This window comes from Rattus norvegicus, chromosome 8, assembly GCF_036323735.1.
Source record: "Rattus norvegicus strain BN/NHsdMcwi chromosome 8, GRCr8, whole genome shotgun sequence".
Taxonomy (NCBI): Eukaryota; Metazoa; Chordata; class Mammalia; order Rodentia; family Muridae; genus Rattus; species Rattus norvegicus.
In genome coordinates, this window is record NC_086026.1 from 71,646,573 (window position 1) to 71,664,457 (window position 17,885).

At 46.1% G+C, this 17,885-nt stretch overlaps 1 protein-coding gene across 2 annotated transcripts; it reads right to left on the minus strand.

Moving 5' to 3' along the window:
- Nucleotides 1-233: 233 nt before the first annotated feature.
- On the minus strand, nt 234-15,647 carry Spesp1 (sperm equatorial segment protein 1). 2 transcript variants are annotated; one of them, XM_006243210.5, is made up of 2 exons: nt 15,331-15,647; nt 234-1,576 (listed from the first exon to the last, which is right to left on the minus strand). In XM_006243210.5, the coding sequence occupies exons 1-2, from the start codon at nt 15,383-15,385 to the stop codon at nt 411-413; spliced, it is 1,221 nt and encodes a 406-aa protein (XP_006243272.1). In that variant the 5' UTR covers nt 15,386-15,647; the 3' UTR covers nt 234-410. The 2 variants fall into 2 exon arrangements, with proteins under 2 accessions (XP_006243272.1, NP_001071150.1); NM_001077682.1 differs by lacking the exon at nt 15,331-15,647 and adding an exon at nt 14,517-14,730.
- Between the last annotated feature and the right edge of the window lie 2,238 nt (nt 15,648-17,885).

Genomic DNA, 17,885 nt, shown 5'->3' on the forward strand with positions numbered 1-17,885 from the left:
TTCCGAGGAAGCGACATGCGGATGCTTGGAAGAACTCCCAACACTAGCCTTGAGTGTGCCATTCATACAGAAAACCCAGATGCTCTGCAAATGGATTCAAAACTGTAATCAGTTCTTTAAAACTGGCTACTGACACAGAGCAAGCAGTCTGTGAACTACTAAGTAGAAGCAGATCAGAAACACTGAGGAGGCCAGCTCTTCACAACTTAATGAGAGAAAAAAAAACTACAAACTCATGAAGCAAATTTTTATTTTAAAATTGTTAGGATTTTAGTGCATATGAAAATATTTTATGACATGACACATAAGGATGTTAGCACATGGAAATATAGTAGAAAATATTTTAGGCAACTTTTGAAATCACTATGCTTATTTTCCTGTGAACAAGCCCTTTGCTTAAATGAGTTTGGTCATGGGACATTAAGAATATTGAGGATTTTCATATTATTGCTTAACAGCTTCCTAATGAGGCTCTGCATTTCTACCTGATCTACACATAATATTTTTTTCAACACAGCAATCACAACGGTAGCCTTTTCTCTCAGCTCTGATGGCACATGGTTAATAGTGAAATAATCGGACAACTTGGATCTGGAATTGTATAGCATATTGATAATCACTTCCATGTCATCGTCTGGGTCGCTGGTGTGTCCGTCTAGGAAGACGTTAGATCCGTACATCTGTTGCAACTTGTGCTCAGCGGCTGCGGCCAAGGCCAGGCTCCGTTTCAGATGCTCCCTGGAGGCCTTGATGAACTCCTTGTACGCGGGACTGCTGTGGTCACTAAGAAGCCCCTGATGAATCTGTGAATTAATATTGGAAATTTTTCTCAAAATATTCTCATGTCTTGTACTCAGTGAGTGATGTCCAGGTAAGTCTTCAACATTCAGGATTTCCGACTGGCCCGAGAGCTGGGGCACATCCTCGGACTCTGTGGAGACATCCAAGTTGTTGATGGTCTTTACTGTTACAGTGTTAGGTGTTCCCTGGGTGTTAGTTGTCTGGGTGATCACGGTTGACATCCGTGAAGTCCCCGTTCGCACCTTATTTTGTGCTGTGCTGGTCTCTACCTCTTCCTCGGACTCTGCCGTTTGCCGGGTTTCAGTCTCCGGCGCCGACTCAGACTCTGGCTCCGGCTCAGGCTCAGTTGCCAGCCGCCTCGACTCCTCTTCTGTTTCCAGTTCTGGTTCCGGTTCCGGCTCTTTTTCAATATAAGGTTCTTCCGTGTGTAAAACAATAGAAACATTGTTTGGCTGGATGGACCAGAATGCTTTACTATGGGTTCTTCTCTTCTCTGACTCCATCGTGAAGCCGCTACTAGGGAAAGTTGTCTTTTCCACCATGGACGTCAGCATAACTTCGGTCTCAGGGGTGGTGACTTCTTGAGCGGAGACTAACCCAGGGGTGAGTAACATCTCAGATGACAATGACCTCGCCTCTGCACCATCCACAGTTCTTGAAGACCTAAACTTTCTCCCAAAGCCCTGCTCCTTGGTGGGAACACTCATTATGAGGTTCTGTAAAATTTGTACATAATGATTCAAGTTCTGCTCTTCATCAGGCAACACAGTGGCGGCTTGAGGGGGAAAAAAATCAAAACACACAGTAAGTAATGGTTATTACATATGGCACAATGACAGAATCTGCTCACCAGTTCACTTTCTATGCCAGCTCTGAAGTACAGAAATCAAGTTCAGTTTCCCTAACACTAGGCCAGCGTTCTCTGAAAATGCAGTCGGAGTTGCACCTGGGTGCCCTTTTCTACATCACTGTTTGTTTTCCATATAATTTATGATTCAGTAGCCAACTTATTCAACCAAAATTATTCTTCCACTAATTTATTCCTTTATTCATTTTACATCCAGATCACTGTCCCCCTCCTCCCCACTCCCCCCTCACACAGTCCCTCCCCCCTGCCCCTCCCGTTCTCCTCTGAGAGGATGGAGCCCCCCTCCCCGCCCCACTCTGTATCTCCCCACCCTGACACAGCAAGTCTCTTCAGAGCTAGGTGAATCCTCTCCCACTGAGGCCAGACAAGGCTGCGCAGTTAGGGAAACCCGATCCACAAACAGGCACCAGCTTTAGAAACAGTCCCGGCTCCAGTTGTTTGGGACCCACATGAAGACTGAGCTGCACATCTGCTACATCTGTGCGGGGGCCTAGGTTCAGCCCATGTGTGCTGTTTGGTTGGTGGTTCAATCTCTGAGAGCCCCAAGGGTCCAGGTTAGTTGACTCTGTTGGTCTGCCTGTGGAGTCTCTATCCCCTCCCCCAACTCTTGCATAAGTCTCCTCGAGCTCCCGCCCAATGTTTGGCTGTGGGTCTCTATTTCAGTCAATTGCTAGGTGGAGCCTCTCCGAGTTATGCTAGGTTCCTGTCTGCAAACATAACAGAATATCATCAATGGTGTCAGGGATTGGTGCTTGCTGATGGAATGGGTAAACCACAATTCTTGATCCTGTTATCTAATCCTGCAGGGTGCTACAGGAGACTCACTGGCTCACCAGAGTCAATTGTTAAATTTTTAGGAGCCAGATGTTTAGATAGATACAATTAAATTACCTAAATTTGCAATTGTATCAGAACATGGATTCCAAACTCCTCACTTCCTACTTACCCTGATTTGCTATAGTTGTGCTCTTTTGATTATTTACAGCTAATAGATCTGTTAAATGTGAATGTGGTGCGCTGGCTTTGATGAACACCAATTATTAAACACAATGAATCATTAAAAGCTGTGCATGCGTGCGTGCGTGCGTGCCTCTGTGTGTGTGTGTGTGTGCGTGTGTGTATGTAGGCCAGGGGTTGACACCACGCGTCTCCCTCAATTGCTCTTCACCATATTTCTTGAGACAGGTTTTCTCTGAATGGAACCTCAGGAGTCCTCCTGTCTTTACCTCCCCAGCTCAGGGACTTTAGGTGACATCACTGCACTGGCCTTTCGTTTTGACACAGGCGCTCCGAGTTAAACTCAGGTCCACATTCACATGGCAACCACTTTACCAACTGAGCCTCAGCCCCAGCCCTGTTTTGAAAGTTTAAAGGAATTTCTTTTTCTCCTTTATTGATTTTTTTTAATTAACAAAAACGAACAACCTCCCCCACCAAAAAAAAAATGTATTTGTGTATACCCACTCTATAATGTGCATGGCTCTGAGCCTAGAGTTTTCAGGTCTGGAAAACTGAGTCAAACAACGCAGTCCGTGCAGGTTACCTGACACTGCCATTCTGGTCTCTGCTCTTCCACTTTCCGGGGTGTGACTTAGAATCTTCCTTGATATTTTCTTCAACAGAAGATACTCAGCTGGAAGGATCAAGTACACCACAAGAAGACCTACCTAGTCCGTGGGGGCTCACGGAGATGGAACCATCAACCAAGGAGCATGCAGGGACTGGACCTATGCCCCTTACACATTTGCGGTAGATGTGCAGCTTGGTCCTCATGTGGTCCCCTAACAATTAGAGCAATGACTGTTTCTGACTCTCTTCCCTGCCACTGGATCCCCTTCTCCTACCTGGACTGCCTGGCTAGGCCTCAGCTAGAGAGGATGTGTCTAGTCCTTCTAGGACTGAACGTTCCAGAGTGGGGTGGTACCTCAGAGAAGGGGAGGGGTAACGACAGAGGGATTTGTAAGGGAGAGACTGGGAGGAGAGGAGGGAGGGGAGGCTGCAGTCAGGATGCAAAGTGAATACAAATAAATAAATTATTAAGAAAAGCAAACAAAACCCGAAAGATACTATGTCTGTTCTTTTATCTCACATAAAACAAATGTAATAAGAAAGTGTGGGTGGGCGGCCACAGAGCTGTCTCAAAAGCTGTCTTTGCCAAGGGCCAGAGTTTGATCCTCAGAAGCCCCCTCCCCGCCCCCCACACACAAAAGGCCTGACATAGACATAAACCTTGTCATTCTAGTGCTGGGGACAGGCAGATTCCTGGGGTTTCCCGGCCAGGCAGCCGAGCCTTCTTAGAGAGTCCCTGACCTCTGAAAGATCCTATCTCAAGACTACATGTTAAATGGTGCTCAAGGAACAACAGCAGAGATTGTCCTCTGGCCTCCAGGACCACAGTTTACACATACACAGGAGACTGCTGCCCAAATGTTTCTGATTCTTTCATTTATTTTTCTGTTCATTTGATTCGTTTGATATTCAAATAGTGCTCCCTCTCTGTTGCCTTTAATTTGTTGAAAAAAATAGTTTTCTTAGCTGTGTTTTTATTGAGTATGCATGCATGCCTGTGTGAATGTACGAACTATAGGACCTGAGCCTTCTCCCTCGCCACTGAGTTTACTATTAGAAATGACTGTCCTGTTCCCCTGTTCCTCTGCATCGTTGCACATCAGTGATTCATACTAGACTCTTTACTGTACAATTATAAGAGGTCTAATTTGCTTCTAAATAAAGTAAGCATAGGGATTTGGGGGGCAGGGAGGTTAGGGGAGAAAGGATGTGAGTTGAGACGTCAGTGGTCCCAGATGAATCAAAGGGTCTATTACAGAGGGAGCTTGTATGCCACCATTTCTATTTGTGTGTGTACTTCATTTCTTCTATAAAAAGTTGTTTCTAAGATTTTTGAGAAATTTTCTGTCCTAGGCAACTAGAAGCAAACAGTTGGGCTAACCACGGCCAATCCAGAGTGTGCAGTCAACAGAGGCATAATGGCTTTGCAGAGAGAAGGCACTGACTGCCTCAGAATTAGTCTAAAACCCACTTGATCTTCAGTGAATTAGCTTGTCTCTTCAGACGAGCAAATGGAACACCCAGGTAGCTATTAAATAAGTCAGGATGCCAAAGGGCAGGAGAAGGAGGTGCTCACTAGATGTGATTTCTAAAAACATCTCACACACTCATTATCCTCCTCTGCGGTTACTCTGGAAACACCAAAAAGCCTGTTTGTGGCTGCCTAGCAACAGAGGCACCCTACCTCCTACCTCGCTTTTCTTCCGTGTAAATGCACCCTTGGGTCCCTGGATCATTCTATTCTTGAATCCATCCCCACCTCACATGCTTCCTACCTCTTGTTTTTGCCTTTCTAACACATCCCTGCATTTCAGACTCCTAGTACCACTAATCCGGACCAGCCTTGCAAGTCATTTGAACCCTGTAAAAATGTTTGCAGGTCAGATAGCAAAATGACAGTCTCCAGTATCCTTACATAAACCCCACCATGGTGAAATCCTGTTTCTCTCACTTCTACAGGAAGTTCTTAAAAAGCAAATAAACTTCTAATTCTTACAAAGAGCAGGCCGACCTCCTAGAAGCTGAGTCACTTACAACACCTTGACCATTTCCTGTGGTCTACCCCCAAAACAATATAGCTGCCATTTAGACACTTGGATAACTAAGCAAACAGCATGTCCCAGACCATGGCTAAGGTTAAGAAGCGCCCAGTATTGTGGAGATCAATCAGTAGGCAAAGAAACTGCTTGCTTCACAAGCGTCACCTGAGCTCAGATCGCCAGCACCCATGTAAGCCAATCAGGTGGCATTCTCTCAGCACTGGGGAGGGAGGGCCAGGAGGTCCTGCCTGAGGTTTGCTGCCCAGCTAAGCAAATCAGTGAACTCTGGGTTGAGTGAGAGATGCTGCTTCAAAGAAAGAAGGTGAAGTAAAATAGAAGAAGACACCTGATGGCAACCTCTGGCCTTCATATGCTTGCCCACTCGTACACTGCAAACCCATACACACATGTGAGCGCACACGCCCATGTGCATATATGGACATGCACGGGCACACAAGAATCCCCTGCTGTGATGGTTTGCATGTGCTTGGCCCAGGGAGTGGCACTATTAGAAGGTGTGGCCTTGTTGGAGGAGGTGTGTCACTGTGGGGGTGGGCTTTGAGACCCTCCTTCTGGCTGCCTAAGGATGCTCACTCTGTTCCTGGAGTCCTTTAGGTGAAGATGTATAACTCTCAGCTCCTCCTGCACCAGGCCTGCCTGGATGCTGCCATGCTCCCGCCTTGATGATAATGGATGAACCTCTGAACCTGTAAGCCAGCCCCAATTAAATGTTGTCCTTTATAAAACTTACATTGGTCATGGTGTCTGTTCACAGCAATAAGACCCTGACTAAGACACTTGCAGTGTGAGGTGTCAGGACACTGTTTCCAGGGCCTCTGCTAGAAAGCTTGGGGTTCTGCTGCAATCTCAGCTCTGAGGATGTCAGCTGAGCTTGAGCTTTCTACGATTTTAAAAACAGAGCAGGGAGAACTGATTGCATGATAGAGACGGTAGCAAGTGATTCAACTGTGGGGGTGAAAATCCCTGCCAGGCCTCAGGGTGCACTGGGAGGCAGGAATCAGGAAGACTGCCGTCTCTCCCTTTCACCAAGCCTTTGGCATGTGCAGGCACCGTATGAGTGGCATTTTGATAAAGGAGAAAAAGAAGCCAGGCATGGTGGCACAAGCCTTTAATCCCAGCATTCAGGGGGCAGAGGCAAGCGAAGCTCTTCAAGTTCAAGGCCAACCTGTTCCAGAGTGAGTTCCAGGACAGCCAGGGCTACAAGAGAAACCTTATCTTGAAAGGCATTTTAAAAAGAAAGGAAAAGAAGACACTTGGAAAGGGTGAGTGACGTGCTGTGACTGTGACAGCAGCTCACAGATGGGATGCGAACACAGGCTGCCTCACTTCAAACCTGCACAGCGTTCTCAGAACGATTTGCCACAAAGGTGCTGGCAAAGAGGTGAGGGCATACGATGAAACAATCACAGGCGAATGAGTAGTAAGTAAAATACCACGAAATGCACACTTCCTCCCGTTTAACTGGACCAAAATAGTTAAAGATACATGTGCAATTCAGATAAGTAAATACAACAAATTTTTGCTCTGCTGTTAAATGGTTCTCTTTTGAAAATAAGAGCTATGTAGAGATGTGGAGGAGGATCTACACATAGTGTCCTGTTTCCACAAGGTCTAACTGGAGACTGCTTTACAGCATACTTACACAGGAAGCTACAGAAAGGTAACGGGAAGTTCATTACCTTTGAGTTAATCCTGAGCAAAATCAGAACATAGGTCTTTCTATATAAACCCAGTCTCATAAGTCATATGGACTTAGAAGTTCCAGCCATTCAGCTTTCTGTATTATAGAGTTGAAATAGTCACATACAGTAAAATATCACGCTTAAAAGTAGTCTGGGCTATGCATACGCCATGCTGGCAATTGAACCTGGAGCCTCCTGCACTCTGCCGCTGTGCTGTACCCTCAGCCTCCTATGGTTTCTGATTGAGTGCTGGTTACTCAAGGATGTTAACTATAGATTCATGGAGCAGTCAAAACCCTTGTGATTGTGTGTGTCTCTTACGAGTTAAAATGTCATGTGTAGTGACTCTTTTGCATTATAGTTAGACATGACCGCATAGGTATAGTAACCAAAAAAAAAAAAAATCATTTGTAAGAATTAAATTAATTTAATTAAATTTCATGGGGGTAACATGATCAAAATCTATTACATATATGTTGTAATTGTTACAATGGAATTCATTATCTGTATGATTAATATGTACTGAAGTGTATAATAATTTTACATTTTAAATAGGTATTATTATTTCTACTTCAGTTACTAAAGCTAATTGGTGACAATTTATAAGTCAAGAGTTGTGTTTTCAGGGGTTGGGGATTTAGCTCACTACCTCCACTTCCCAAGTGCTGGGATCACAGGTGTGGGACACCAGTCAAACTTAACTTTTAAGAAAGCTGTTGTCTTTGTGTATGCTCTATTTGTATGTCGATTATGTGACTTTTGTCACAGAATACAGAGCTGAGAAACAAGTACATTCAATTCGCTCAGATTCTAGAATTTTGCACATCAGCTGAAATAACTCTTTTTGAGTACTGCATTGGAAAAAATAGCAGAAAGTATGGGACTTCACTTGAAATGCAGTGCAGAGTGAATGCTACCACAGAAATCAGCTAAATGAAACATAAGAGCATCATACAATGACAAAGACCCATAGATTTCTCCACTACAATGGTCTGTCAAAGCTTTGTGGTTCTTTTTTTTAAGATTTTGTTTGTTTGGGGGCTGGAGAGATGGCTCACTGGTTAAGAGCACTGACTGCTCTTCCAAAGGTCCTGAGTTCAACTCTCAGCAACCACATGGTGGCTCACGACCATCTGTAATGAGATCTGATGCCCTCTTCTGGTGTGTCTGAAGACAGCGACAGTGTCATATACATAATAAAAATAAAGCAAATCTTTTTTTAAAAAAAGATTTTGTTTGTTTAAAGCAGGGCCTCTTTACATATCCCTGGCTGGCCTGGAACTCACAGAGATCCTCCTGCCTCTGCCTCCCAAGTGATGAGACCATAGGTGGACACTACCGTAACTTCTGACTTTTTTATAGTCTTTAACTGTATTTTTAACATTTACCTACAAATGTTAAAAAGAAAAAACTGTAAGTGTAGCACCAAACATCTGTTCCTGTAAAACAAAGCACACTGAAGACCTATTAAAACAGACAGGCCACATGAAGCAAATCCTAAAAAATATAAGTTTGTTTATAGTCTAAGTTCCTTGATGTTTTCCAAGTTTCTGCACAGATAAAATTCTATTCATCTATGGATGGATATTTGGTACCCCTGAGGATCACTTAGAACTTAGCAATCTCTCTTCTTTCTAATAACTAAGACCTTCACACAGCCTGGAAAACAATATGGCCAGAACACGGTAAATGAATTGCTGATGTGTCCAGACACAGCGAAAGGGTGAAGACAGACCATCCTGTAACTCCCTTGGTGCCCTAAAGGTGTTGACAAAATTCTCTTGGTGCCCTACTTGGTTGGTCCTTTTTTGAAATAGTTTTTGTTATGTGTCTGTGTTGGGTATGTGCACACGCATGCAGTGCTTGGCAGAGGCCAGAAGAGGGCGTCGGATCCCCTGGAACCAGAGTTACCGGAGGTACCATCGTGAGTGGTAGGAACCCAACTCCAGTCCTCTGAAAGCTCAAGATGCTCTCCTAACCTTGGTGGCAACCTCTCCAGCCCCTACTTAGCTATCGTTTACTTATAAAGTACATTGTCTTTTGGAGAAAAGAGCATGTATCTGGATCCCTGCTTCTGTGAAGATAATGGGTACCATTCTACTTCTCGTTGCCATTAGGTGCAGGTTAAAACCCTGTGCATCCTACCTAAAACATACCTGAAAAGAAGGCAGCCAACCGAGGACTTCAAGAGAGGAAAACAGTAGTCCCTGGGCTACTTTTTCCTACTCAGGACCTACCAAGGGAGAAGAAGAATCTGGAAACCCAGAAACTCAAATATGTACAGATATTTTTTTAAGGATGAGGTGCCTGGAAAGCTAGCTTAGCAGTTCCGAGTACCTGCTGCTCTTGTAGAAGCCCCAGGTTCTGTTCACAGCACCTACATGGCGGCTCACGACCTGACTCCAGATCCAGAGGATCCGGTTGCCTCTCTGGCCCCCTTGGGCTGTACGTAAATTCAGACAAACACTCTTACACATAAAATTAAAAACAAATCTTCTCAATAGGAGGGGCAGAGCTGCAGAGGTAGGTCAGCCAGTGATGTTTGCCAAGCATGCATGAAGCCCTGGGCTCAACCCCCAGCATGCATTAAAAATGGGGCACGCAGGGTTGGTGATTTAGCTCAGTGGTAGAGCGCTTGCCTAGGAAGCGTAAGGCCCTGGGTTCGGTCCCCAGCTCTGAAAAAAAGAACAAAAAAAAAAAAATGGGGCACGCCAGCGCACGCCTGTCCTCCCAGCACTTCCGGGACACAGGCAGGATCACAGCCCATCTGAGGCCAGCCTGGGCTACACGGGACCTTATCTCAACAACAGCAGCAGGAAGCAAGCGTGAAACAAAAACGGAAGATATAAAAAAAACCCACAAAGACATTTAGAATCTACAAATACAGTAGAAATAAACTCATTGGTTAGACTCGAGAGCAAACTGGAGGGGCCAGGGGTTAACTCTGATGAGCAGCAAGTGAGACAATCTGGACAATAAGAAAAAAACAGGAAAAAGTGCCCAGAGTCTCCTGTTGCTCCTGTAGAAGACCAGGTTAGGTTCCCAGAGCCCACACGGTGGTTCACAGCCATCCACAACACTAACCAATGCCCTCTTCTGACCTGCGTAGGTACCATGGAATGCACATGGTATACACATATGCAACACACACACACACACACACACACCACACACACCACACAAACACACACACATACACATACACACACACCACTACACACCACACAAACATATATACATACACACACATACACACACACCACACACACCACACAAGCACACACACATACACATACACACACACCACTACACACCACACAAACATATATACATACACACATATACACACACACCACACACACCACACAAACACACACACACAACACACACACTACACAACACACAAACACACACACATACATACACACACCACACAAACACACATACATACACACACATACCACACACACACCACACAAACACACACACACACACCACTACACACCACACAAACACACATACACACACACACACACACACACACACACACAAAGCAAGAGAAACTGAATGGCAAGTTCAATTCTAATCTGAAGTCGTGAGGTCGGAAGGAAATATTACATATTGCTGGAGTGCCAGCAAAAGAGGGGGAGGGGACAGCCAACCCAGAATCCCCCATCCCAGGAGAGGACTTCTCGGGGAGGAAAAGAAAACCAAGGAGAAAACAAGAGAAATGGTCAGAAAGCCTTACCCTAATGGCTCAATGTAGTTCCCCAGGACTGGCTCGATGGCTCAGTCGGGAAAGGTGCCTGGCAACCTGAATTTGAAGCTGAGAATCATCCATGTAAGGGTAGAAGGAGAGAAATGACTTCGTAAGGTTGTCTTCTGGCCTCCACACATGGGCCGTGGCATGCAGGTTCATATCACACACACACACACACACACACACACACACACACACACTACTTAAACTATACAAAAAACTATAAAAAGCAGTAAGCCAAGTGGAATTTAAAAGTATCCTCCAATGTATCTGTCTGTGTGCTCAAATATGTTTTAAACATTAAGGCTTTAAAGCCAAACCATGTTGCTAATTTCAACACATGGTTTGATATAAATGCCGGCTGAGTTTGAGGTTGTAGTAAAATATCATATATAACCCTGGGAAGCATGGTAGCTCAGTATAAGAAAAAGATGAATTTTAAAACTCACACAAACATGAAAATGTTGAATATATCTGACATTTGTACCTTGAGGATTCATGGACGTGGGGAGATGACTTGGCAAGTAGAACTGAGGATCTGAGTTCTAATCCCCAGACCCCGAATAAAGCCCTACTTCACAGTGTTCCTACCACAAAGTCCCTCTTTCAAAGGAGTGAAAGGTGAAGGGAGCTGAGATTATCTACTGACTTCCACACACATACACACCCCAGTACCTATGCACGCACACGCACACACACACACATGCGCACACAGACAGGCACACACATACACACACAATGAACTCATATATCTTTACTTTGTCCTGTTAACCTTGACACAGACACTGTTGACGACACATCAAAATCTAACAAGTTTTATATGTTAATAATTAAAAGATTCTTACAACCACAAGCACAAGAAGCACAGGGTGACCTTATTCTATAAAGAACTCCTGTATGTGGAAGCAAACCCTAGCATCCATCTCTGTTAATGAGCCAGCCTGGCCTCAAGCCCATAACTCCAGAGAACAAGTCCCATGTATTTTCCATACCTGTCATGTGGTAGATTCACAGAGAACATACTTCCTAAGTGCTGTATGAAGCTGTGCCTCGAATTCAAACAAACTGAAATAACCAAGCTGACATATTTCTAGCTCAAACTAACCAGGCTGCTGTATTCATAACTGGGATGCTCTCAGAGGCCTGGAAAAGGGACCGCTGTGTTACTCATCCAGCACTAACTTTTCACTATTAATTAAAAAGAAATGGAGCTTTTGCTGATGGGTAAGAAAGTACTTATATTCATATTAGCCAGGCATTCTGACTAAAAAATAAATTTAAAGTCTAATTTAGCGTCTTTGTATGCTTTGTGATTTTTTTTTTTTTATGTCGTTAGGCTCAAGTCCTCCCACACAGAGAAGATGGGCTTGCCCCAAGCAACTTGTCTTGCTCATAAGACTTCGGCAATTCTGACATGCTGTAGTCTTCCTGAGAGTCTGTGAAGCACTTCCCGGAAGCCAGTTGCCATGGTCTAGAGAGACCTGGAGGCTGGCACAAGGCTCAGTTGGTAGAATGTTTGCCTAGTTAGTGCATGAAGGCTTGCTGCATGGGGCCCAAGGGCTGTGTTAACTAGGTGTGCTGGGACACACCTGTGACAACCAGCCCTGGGGAAGGAGAATCACAAGGATCAGAAGGTCAAGGTCATTGCTGGCTGTGTGGTGAGTTCAAAGTCAGCCAGGGCTAAGACAAAATGGACGAGGAGAAGGGGCAGGGCAGAAAGGATAAGGGCTGAAAAGATGTGTGTGGGGGGGGAGGGGGGAGACAGGGACAGAGAGACAGAGACAGAGACACAGAGACACAGAGACAGACAAGCAGGCAGGCAGACGGACACACAGACAGAGACAGAAACAGAGAGATTGAAAATAAGAGTTCACCAAGAGCAACAACCTGAAAGAAAACAGACCATCTTGGATTGTCCTGTCTCAGCTGAATTCTTGCATGGCCCAAGGTACTGTGATGAAGAAGGAGACCTCAGACTATGAGTAAACCATGAAAATGATGGACTGTTGAGGAGGGTGGCCTCATCAAATTCGTTTCAAGCTAGGAAGACGGTTCTGCAGGTGAAAGCCCACCCGAGAACCCACATGGGGCAGGAGATATCTTACTCCTGAGAACTGTCCTTTGGCCCCCACACATACACTGTGGTCCAGGTGGTCCTGTACCCATGTGCACTCACGCCCGCACCACACACCCACACTCACACACAAATTTAAGTGTGATAATAAAAGGTGGAAGGGATAGACAGGATGTTTCTCACACTGTATTAGTAGAGACAGGCCACGGAGAATCCCCACAGCTCCCCTAAGGCCGCTCTCAGGACATTCCTCACTTAGATGTCATGCTGCCCTATAAGTGGGTGATGTCAGAACTCAGGTCTAAGAGACCCTCCTAAATGGCAGGGCTTTGGACACTGAAACTGCCTGAAGTGAACTTGCAGCATTGTAACCAAGTGCCTTGAAGCCGTAAAGATGTTTAAGATAAATCTGCTTTTATTTGTAGATACAGGTGAGCAACTGATGGCTGCTGCCTTAAACCTCCTTCCCCAGGCGTAGTTCGAGAAGACAAAGGCCTTCCTAGGAACGGGGAGAGAGAAGACTCACATCTTCCTTATCTGTGCACGCGTGCGTGCGTGTGTGTGTGTGTGCGAGTGCGTGCGTGCGTGCGTGCGTGCGTGCGTGCGTGCGTGCGTGTCTGTCTTTGGGTGCAGGCCCATGCTCTAATGCACATATGGAGGTTAAGGACAACTTTCCTGAGCTGTAGTTAGCAAGTTCCAGGTCTATCTCAACCTAAACCAAACAGAAAAACAAGGTGGCCAGCGCCTGAGGAACAAGCCCTAAGGTTATCCTCCAGCCTCCACATGTCTGTGCACAGACACACAGAAAGAACGGTTAAGAGACGGGTAACTGAGAACAGCCAGAGCACCTCCTTTGTGGTTAAACCGTCTCCAAGCTGCAGCTGAGCTGTTCCCAGTGCATCAAAGACTAAGGCGCCAGGGCACTTCCCATGCACGCGCAATTCAGAGTCTGCAACTGCCTCCTCTTCGTGGCCTTTTCCAGGAGAACATGGGAGGAAACACTCTAAAAGAGAGATCCCATTTACCATGATTGGAGAGGAAACCTTGCCCTGTGAATATGCCATCTGCCTCATGAATATTTATTAAAACATAGCTTTTAAAGCCACAATACAGAACCCACTGTGCTGCTGTGACCTTTTGGAGACAGCCCACTCCAGTCTCTCTCTGGAGTGCTTTGTTTTGTCTAATAAACTTCCGTTTACACTGTAAGTGTCTTTTGATTGAATTCTTTCCTTCTAGAAGCCTAGAAGGAGACACACCCCCACCCTCAACAGATTCCCTTCAAATTCTACTACAGGGACCCGCTAGTCCCTTACTGCCAAGAGCCAGATAGTAAACATCTCAGACCTTGCAAGTCAGAACTGTGCAGCAAACTCTGTTAGCTGCTGTTCTAACGCAGGAAAGCAGCCATGGCTAATACATACAGTAATGACTGTGGTTGCACGCCAACAAAACATGAAGCGTTTAAGCCCAGACTGCAATAATATTTTGTGTCCTAGGCAGTGAACAATGCCGCCTAAGGGGGCCTCCGGGCTGAAAGGAGAAGGCACAGTGAGTCCAGTTTGTAAGCTGAGCATCCTGAGGACAAGGGGAGGAGCAGGATGAGGACTGGAGTGACACACAGGGCGCCCAGTGTGTGACAGTGAGGTGGGAAGGAGTGAGGAAAGGAAACACCTAGGTCACCACCTGGCACATCACTCACTTGGATACGCCAGAAAGGACGAAGGCCATAGCCACAGGAGCGCAACTAGGACCACGGGCTTCATGGGCGTCGTTCACAGCACTCCGCCATCCGACGGGAACGTCCTGGGGCCACCAGGCCGGGGTACCTCAGGGCCGAAAGGAGGGGATGTCAGGGCCTACCGTCCCACGTCAGGGCCTCGGCGCCCCGCAACGGTTGGCCCAATGAATGGATGGGGGTGGGGCGGTCGCGTGCGTGTTGCGCATGCGTGTTGGGACACAGCACGGACTAAGAGTGGCTCGGACTAGAAGTGGCTCGACGGCGACCTGGGGCTACAGGCCCCTAGGGTTGGGGCTAGAGAAGCTTGACAAGTAGCACTCTAGGCACTCCCCATTGCACAGAAGTAGGTGTTCAATCAAAGAGATGACCCAGAGATTACACAGAGCCGACTGTGATGGGAACTGCTGCAGGACACCCCACCCCCACCCCCTGTCTGTCCCCAAAAGAGATGGGAGTGAAGGATCAATTGCAGAAAGGCTGAAAGCGCCCCCTACAGCTATAGGTAGTTCAGATTCGTTGCATGATTGGCTACGGGGCAGTGGGGGTGAGGGTCTGGGTAGGGGTGGAGGTGAAGGGGGGAGAGGGAGTTGGAGGTAGAGATTATGGGAAGAAGAGGTAGGGACATTGCAGACTCCGTAAGGGACTTGGTTGTCGTTTTTGATTTGTAAAGATTACATCCCGTTTCTTTGACGATAAAGAGTTAGAAATGATGGAGAAACATGTGACTACAAACGGATAGTGTAATTAGTCAGGGTCTTCTCTGTCCCAGACTGACCTGGAATTACACTGCACACACAGATGACCTGAACTAATGATAGTTCTGCCTCCATCCTCCACGCCCTGAGTTTACAGGCACAGATATGGACCAGCCTGTACGGTTTCCGACGTGCTGGGGACTGAAGCCGGGTCTTTGCCCGAGGTAGACCAGTGCTCTGTGGCCTGAGCTACTTCCCAGTTTCAGCGAGAGAACTTCGTCGCGTTATAGTCATGTGACTACTCAATTCTATATGTGGGTTCAAGTCTGTAGAACTATGCTGTTTCTTTCCTGTATGGAACTTTAAAATTCACATGTAGTCAAGTCTCTGTCTTAGAAACAAGGAACTTAGATTTTAGTCTGAGACAATGGGGAGATGCTTCAAGGTTCTGAGCTAGGGAAAGGCTGTGATTAGATGACAACGGTAAAAGGCTTAGTTTCTTGTAGAGACCAGAAGATGTTGAAAAAAAAAAGAGTAAAGGCAAGACTCTAGTGAGGAGTCTGGAATACTCTAGGGACTTAGACTCCTGGTAGCAGGCAATTTGGAGCATGTGGTCGTGTTTGAGACATGTGGCGTTAAAATCAATAAGATTGTGCTTAAAGAGGTGGAGACGGGAAAAGGGTTGAAGTCTAGGCAGCTCCACGTCTTAGCTATTGTGAATACAATGCACTAAATATGTATGTGCAAGTCTGTCTGTGGCACGCCGACTTCAGGTACACCCCCAGGAATGGAATAGTCGATTGGATGGTAGTTTCATTATTTAAAAAAAAATATTTATATGTGGCACTGGAGAGGTGGCTCAGCAGGCAAGAGCACTGGCAGCTCTTCCAGAGGTCCTGAGTTCAATTCCCAGCACCCACATGGTGGCTCGAAACCATCTGTAATGGGATCCGATGCCCTCTTCCGGTGTGTCTGAAGAGAGCAACAGTGGACTCCTATACATAAAATAAATAAATCTTTTTTTAAAAAAAGTTGAAGGCCAACCTAGGCTACATGAGACCCTGTCTCAAAACAAAGATTAGGGAATTGTTTAAATGTGGTGGGGGAAAAAATGCAAGATGATGCCCAGATTTCTGGGTAGATCATCTGAGTTTTTTTTTTTTTTTTAATGAACATTTACTGAAATGTGGAATGTAGGTATTTATGGAGGTGGAGAAGGATCAAGAATTTTGTGCTCGGGGTTGGGGATTTAGCTCAGTGGTAGAGCGCTTGCGCCCTGGGTTCGGTCCCCAACTCTGAAAAAAAGAAAAGAAAAAAAAAAAGAATTTTGTGCTCAATACTAAGGTAAGGATGGGCTTGGGACCTCCAACCAGAGTGGTCTGTCCAGTGAGGAGTTGGATGTGGGTCGGAAGGAAAGCTGAAGTCGAGGTTGAGTTATAGGCATGAGCATCTGGAAGCAGGACTGTCTGAGGTAGATCAAGAGGGATGAGCGGATGGAGCAGGGCCCTGGTCCGAGGACGGATTGCCAGGAGACAGGCAGGCTAGCGAAGATGCAGTGGAAGACGAAGGACTCCAGGAAGGAGTGGTGGTAAGGAAACCGAGAGAGCAGAGGCACTCCGTGGAGGAGTCTCAGACTGTTAGACTTCTGAAAAGACAAATGAGGGTGGGGCAGAGAGGGAGATGGGGTAGGGGAAGGCAGAGACAAAGATAGAGGCTTAGGGCTAGCATTAGCTACAGGCCTTTGACAGGAACAGTTTCAGTGAAGTGGTTTGGGGAGAAGCCAGGCCAGGCTGAGTCAAGGGATGACTAAGAGGTGACAAAGTCGTGACAGCTTGCATGGTGCTTGTTCACGCTTGGTTCGTGAGTCTTCGAGGCTCCCCAGCAGTGCTCAACCCAAATATAGCAGCATGCTGGAACCAAACAGTTGGGACTGTTTGGAAAGCAACTTGGAATATGTAACAAAAGCAGTAACATAATATACACACTGTGATATAAATTCTATAACACAGATTTAGGGGGAGAATTTAGGTCCTAAGATAACTGTAGCTTGTAATACAGAGACGGTCAAATCCAAAGAAAATATGGACCTAAGGTTCCTCCCAACTCTCCAGACCCCTATTGAAATCCTAGCCCTCACCAAGATGAGAAAGGGAAGGAGCGTTTGAGAGATGGGTAGATCCTGGAGTTGAACCTTCATGAGTGAGATTGGTACCCTAAACCAGAGACCCCAGAGATTCTGTGGGAGGACACTGGATGACAGTCGTCTGTGAAGGCTTCCACCAGACACCAAATCAACTCTCCCACCTCCCAGTATTTAAATAAACTGTTGTTTCAATCACCTGGCCTTGCGGTGTTATTTGGTACAACAGCCTGATCAAATTAAACCAGACAAACTCTCTTTGTTGGGTAGAAGACCATGCAACCAGGGACTGGGCAAATGGCTCAGCTGGAAAAGTCCTTCCTAAGAGGAACTTTGTTCCGATCTTCTGCAAACACGTAAAAGCCAGGTGCAGTAACTCGATGCCTGTAACCTCAACAGTGGGGAGGTGGAGGCAGGGGGATCTTTGGAGCTTGCTAGCCAGCCAGTCAAGACAAACCAGACAACTCTGAGAAACCCTGTCTCCGGAAGTAAGGT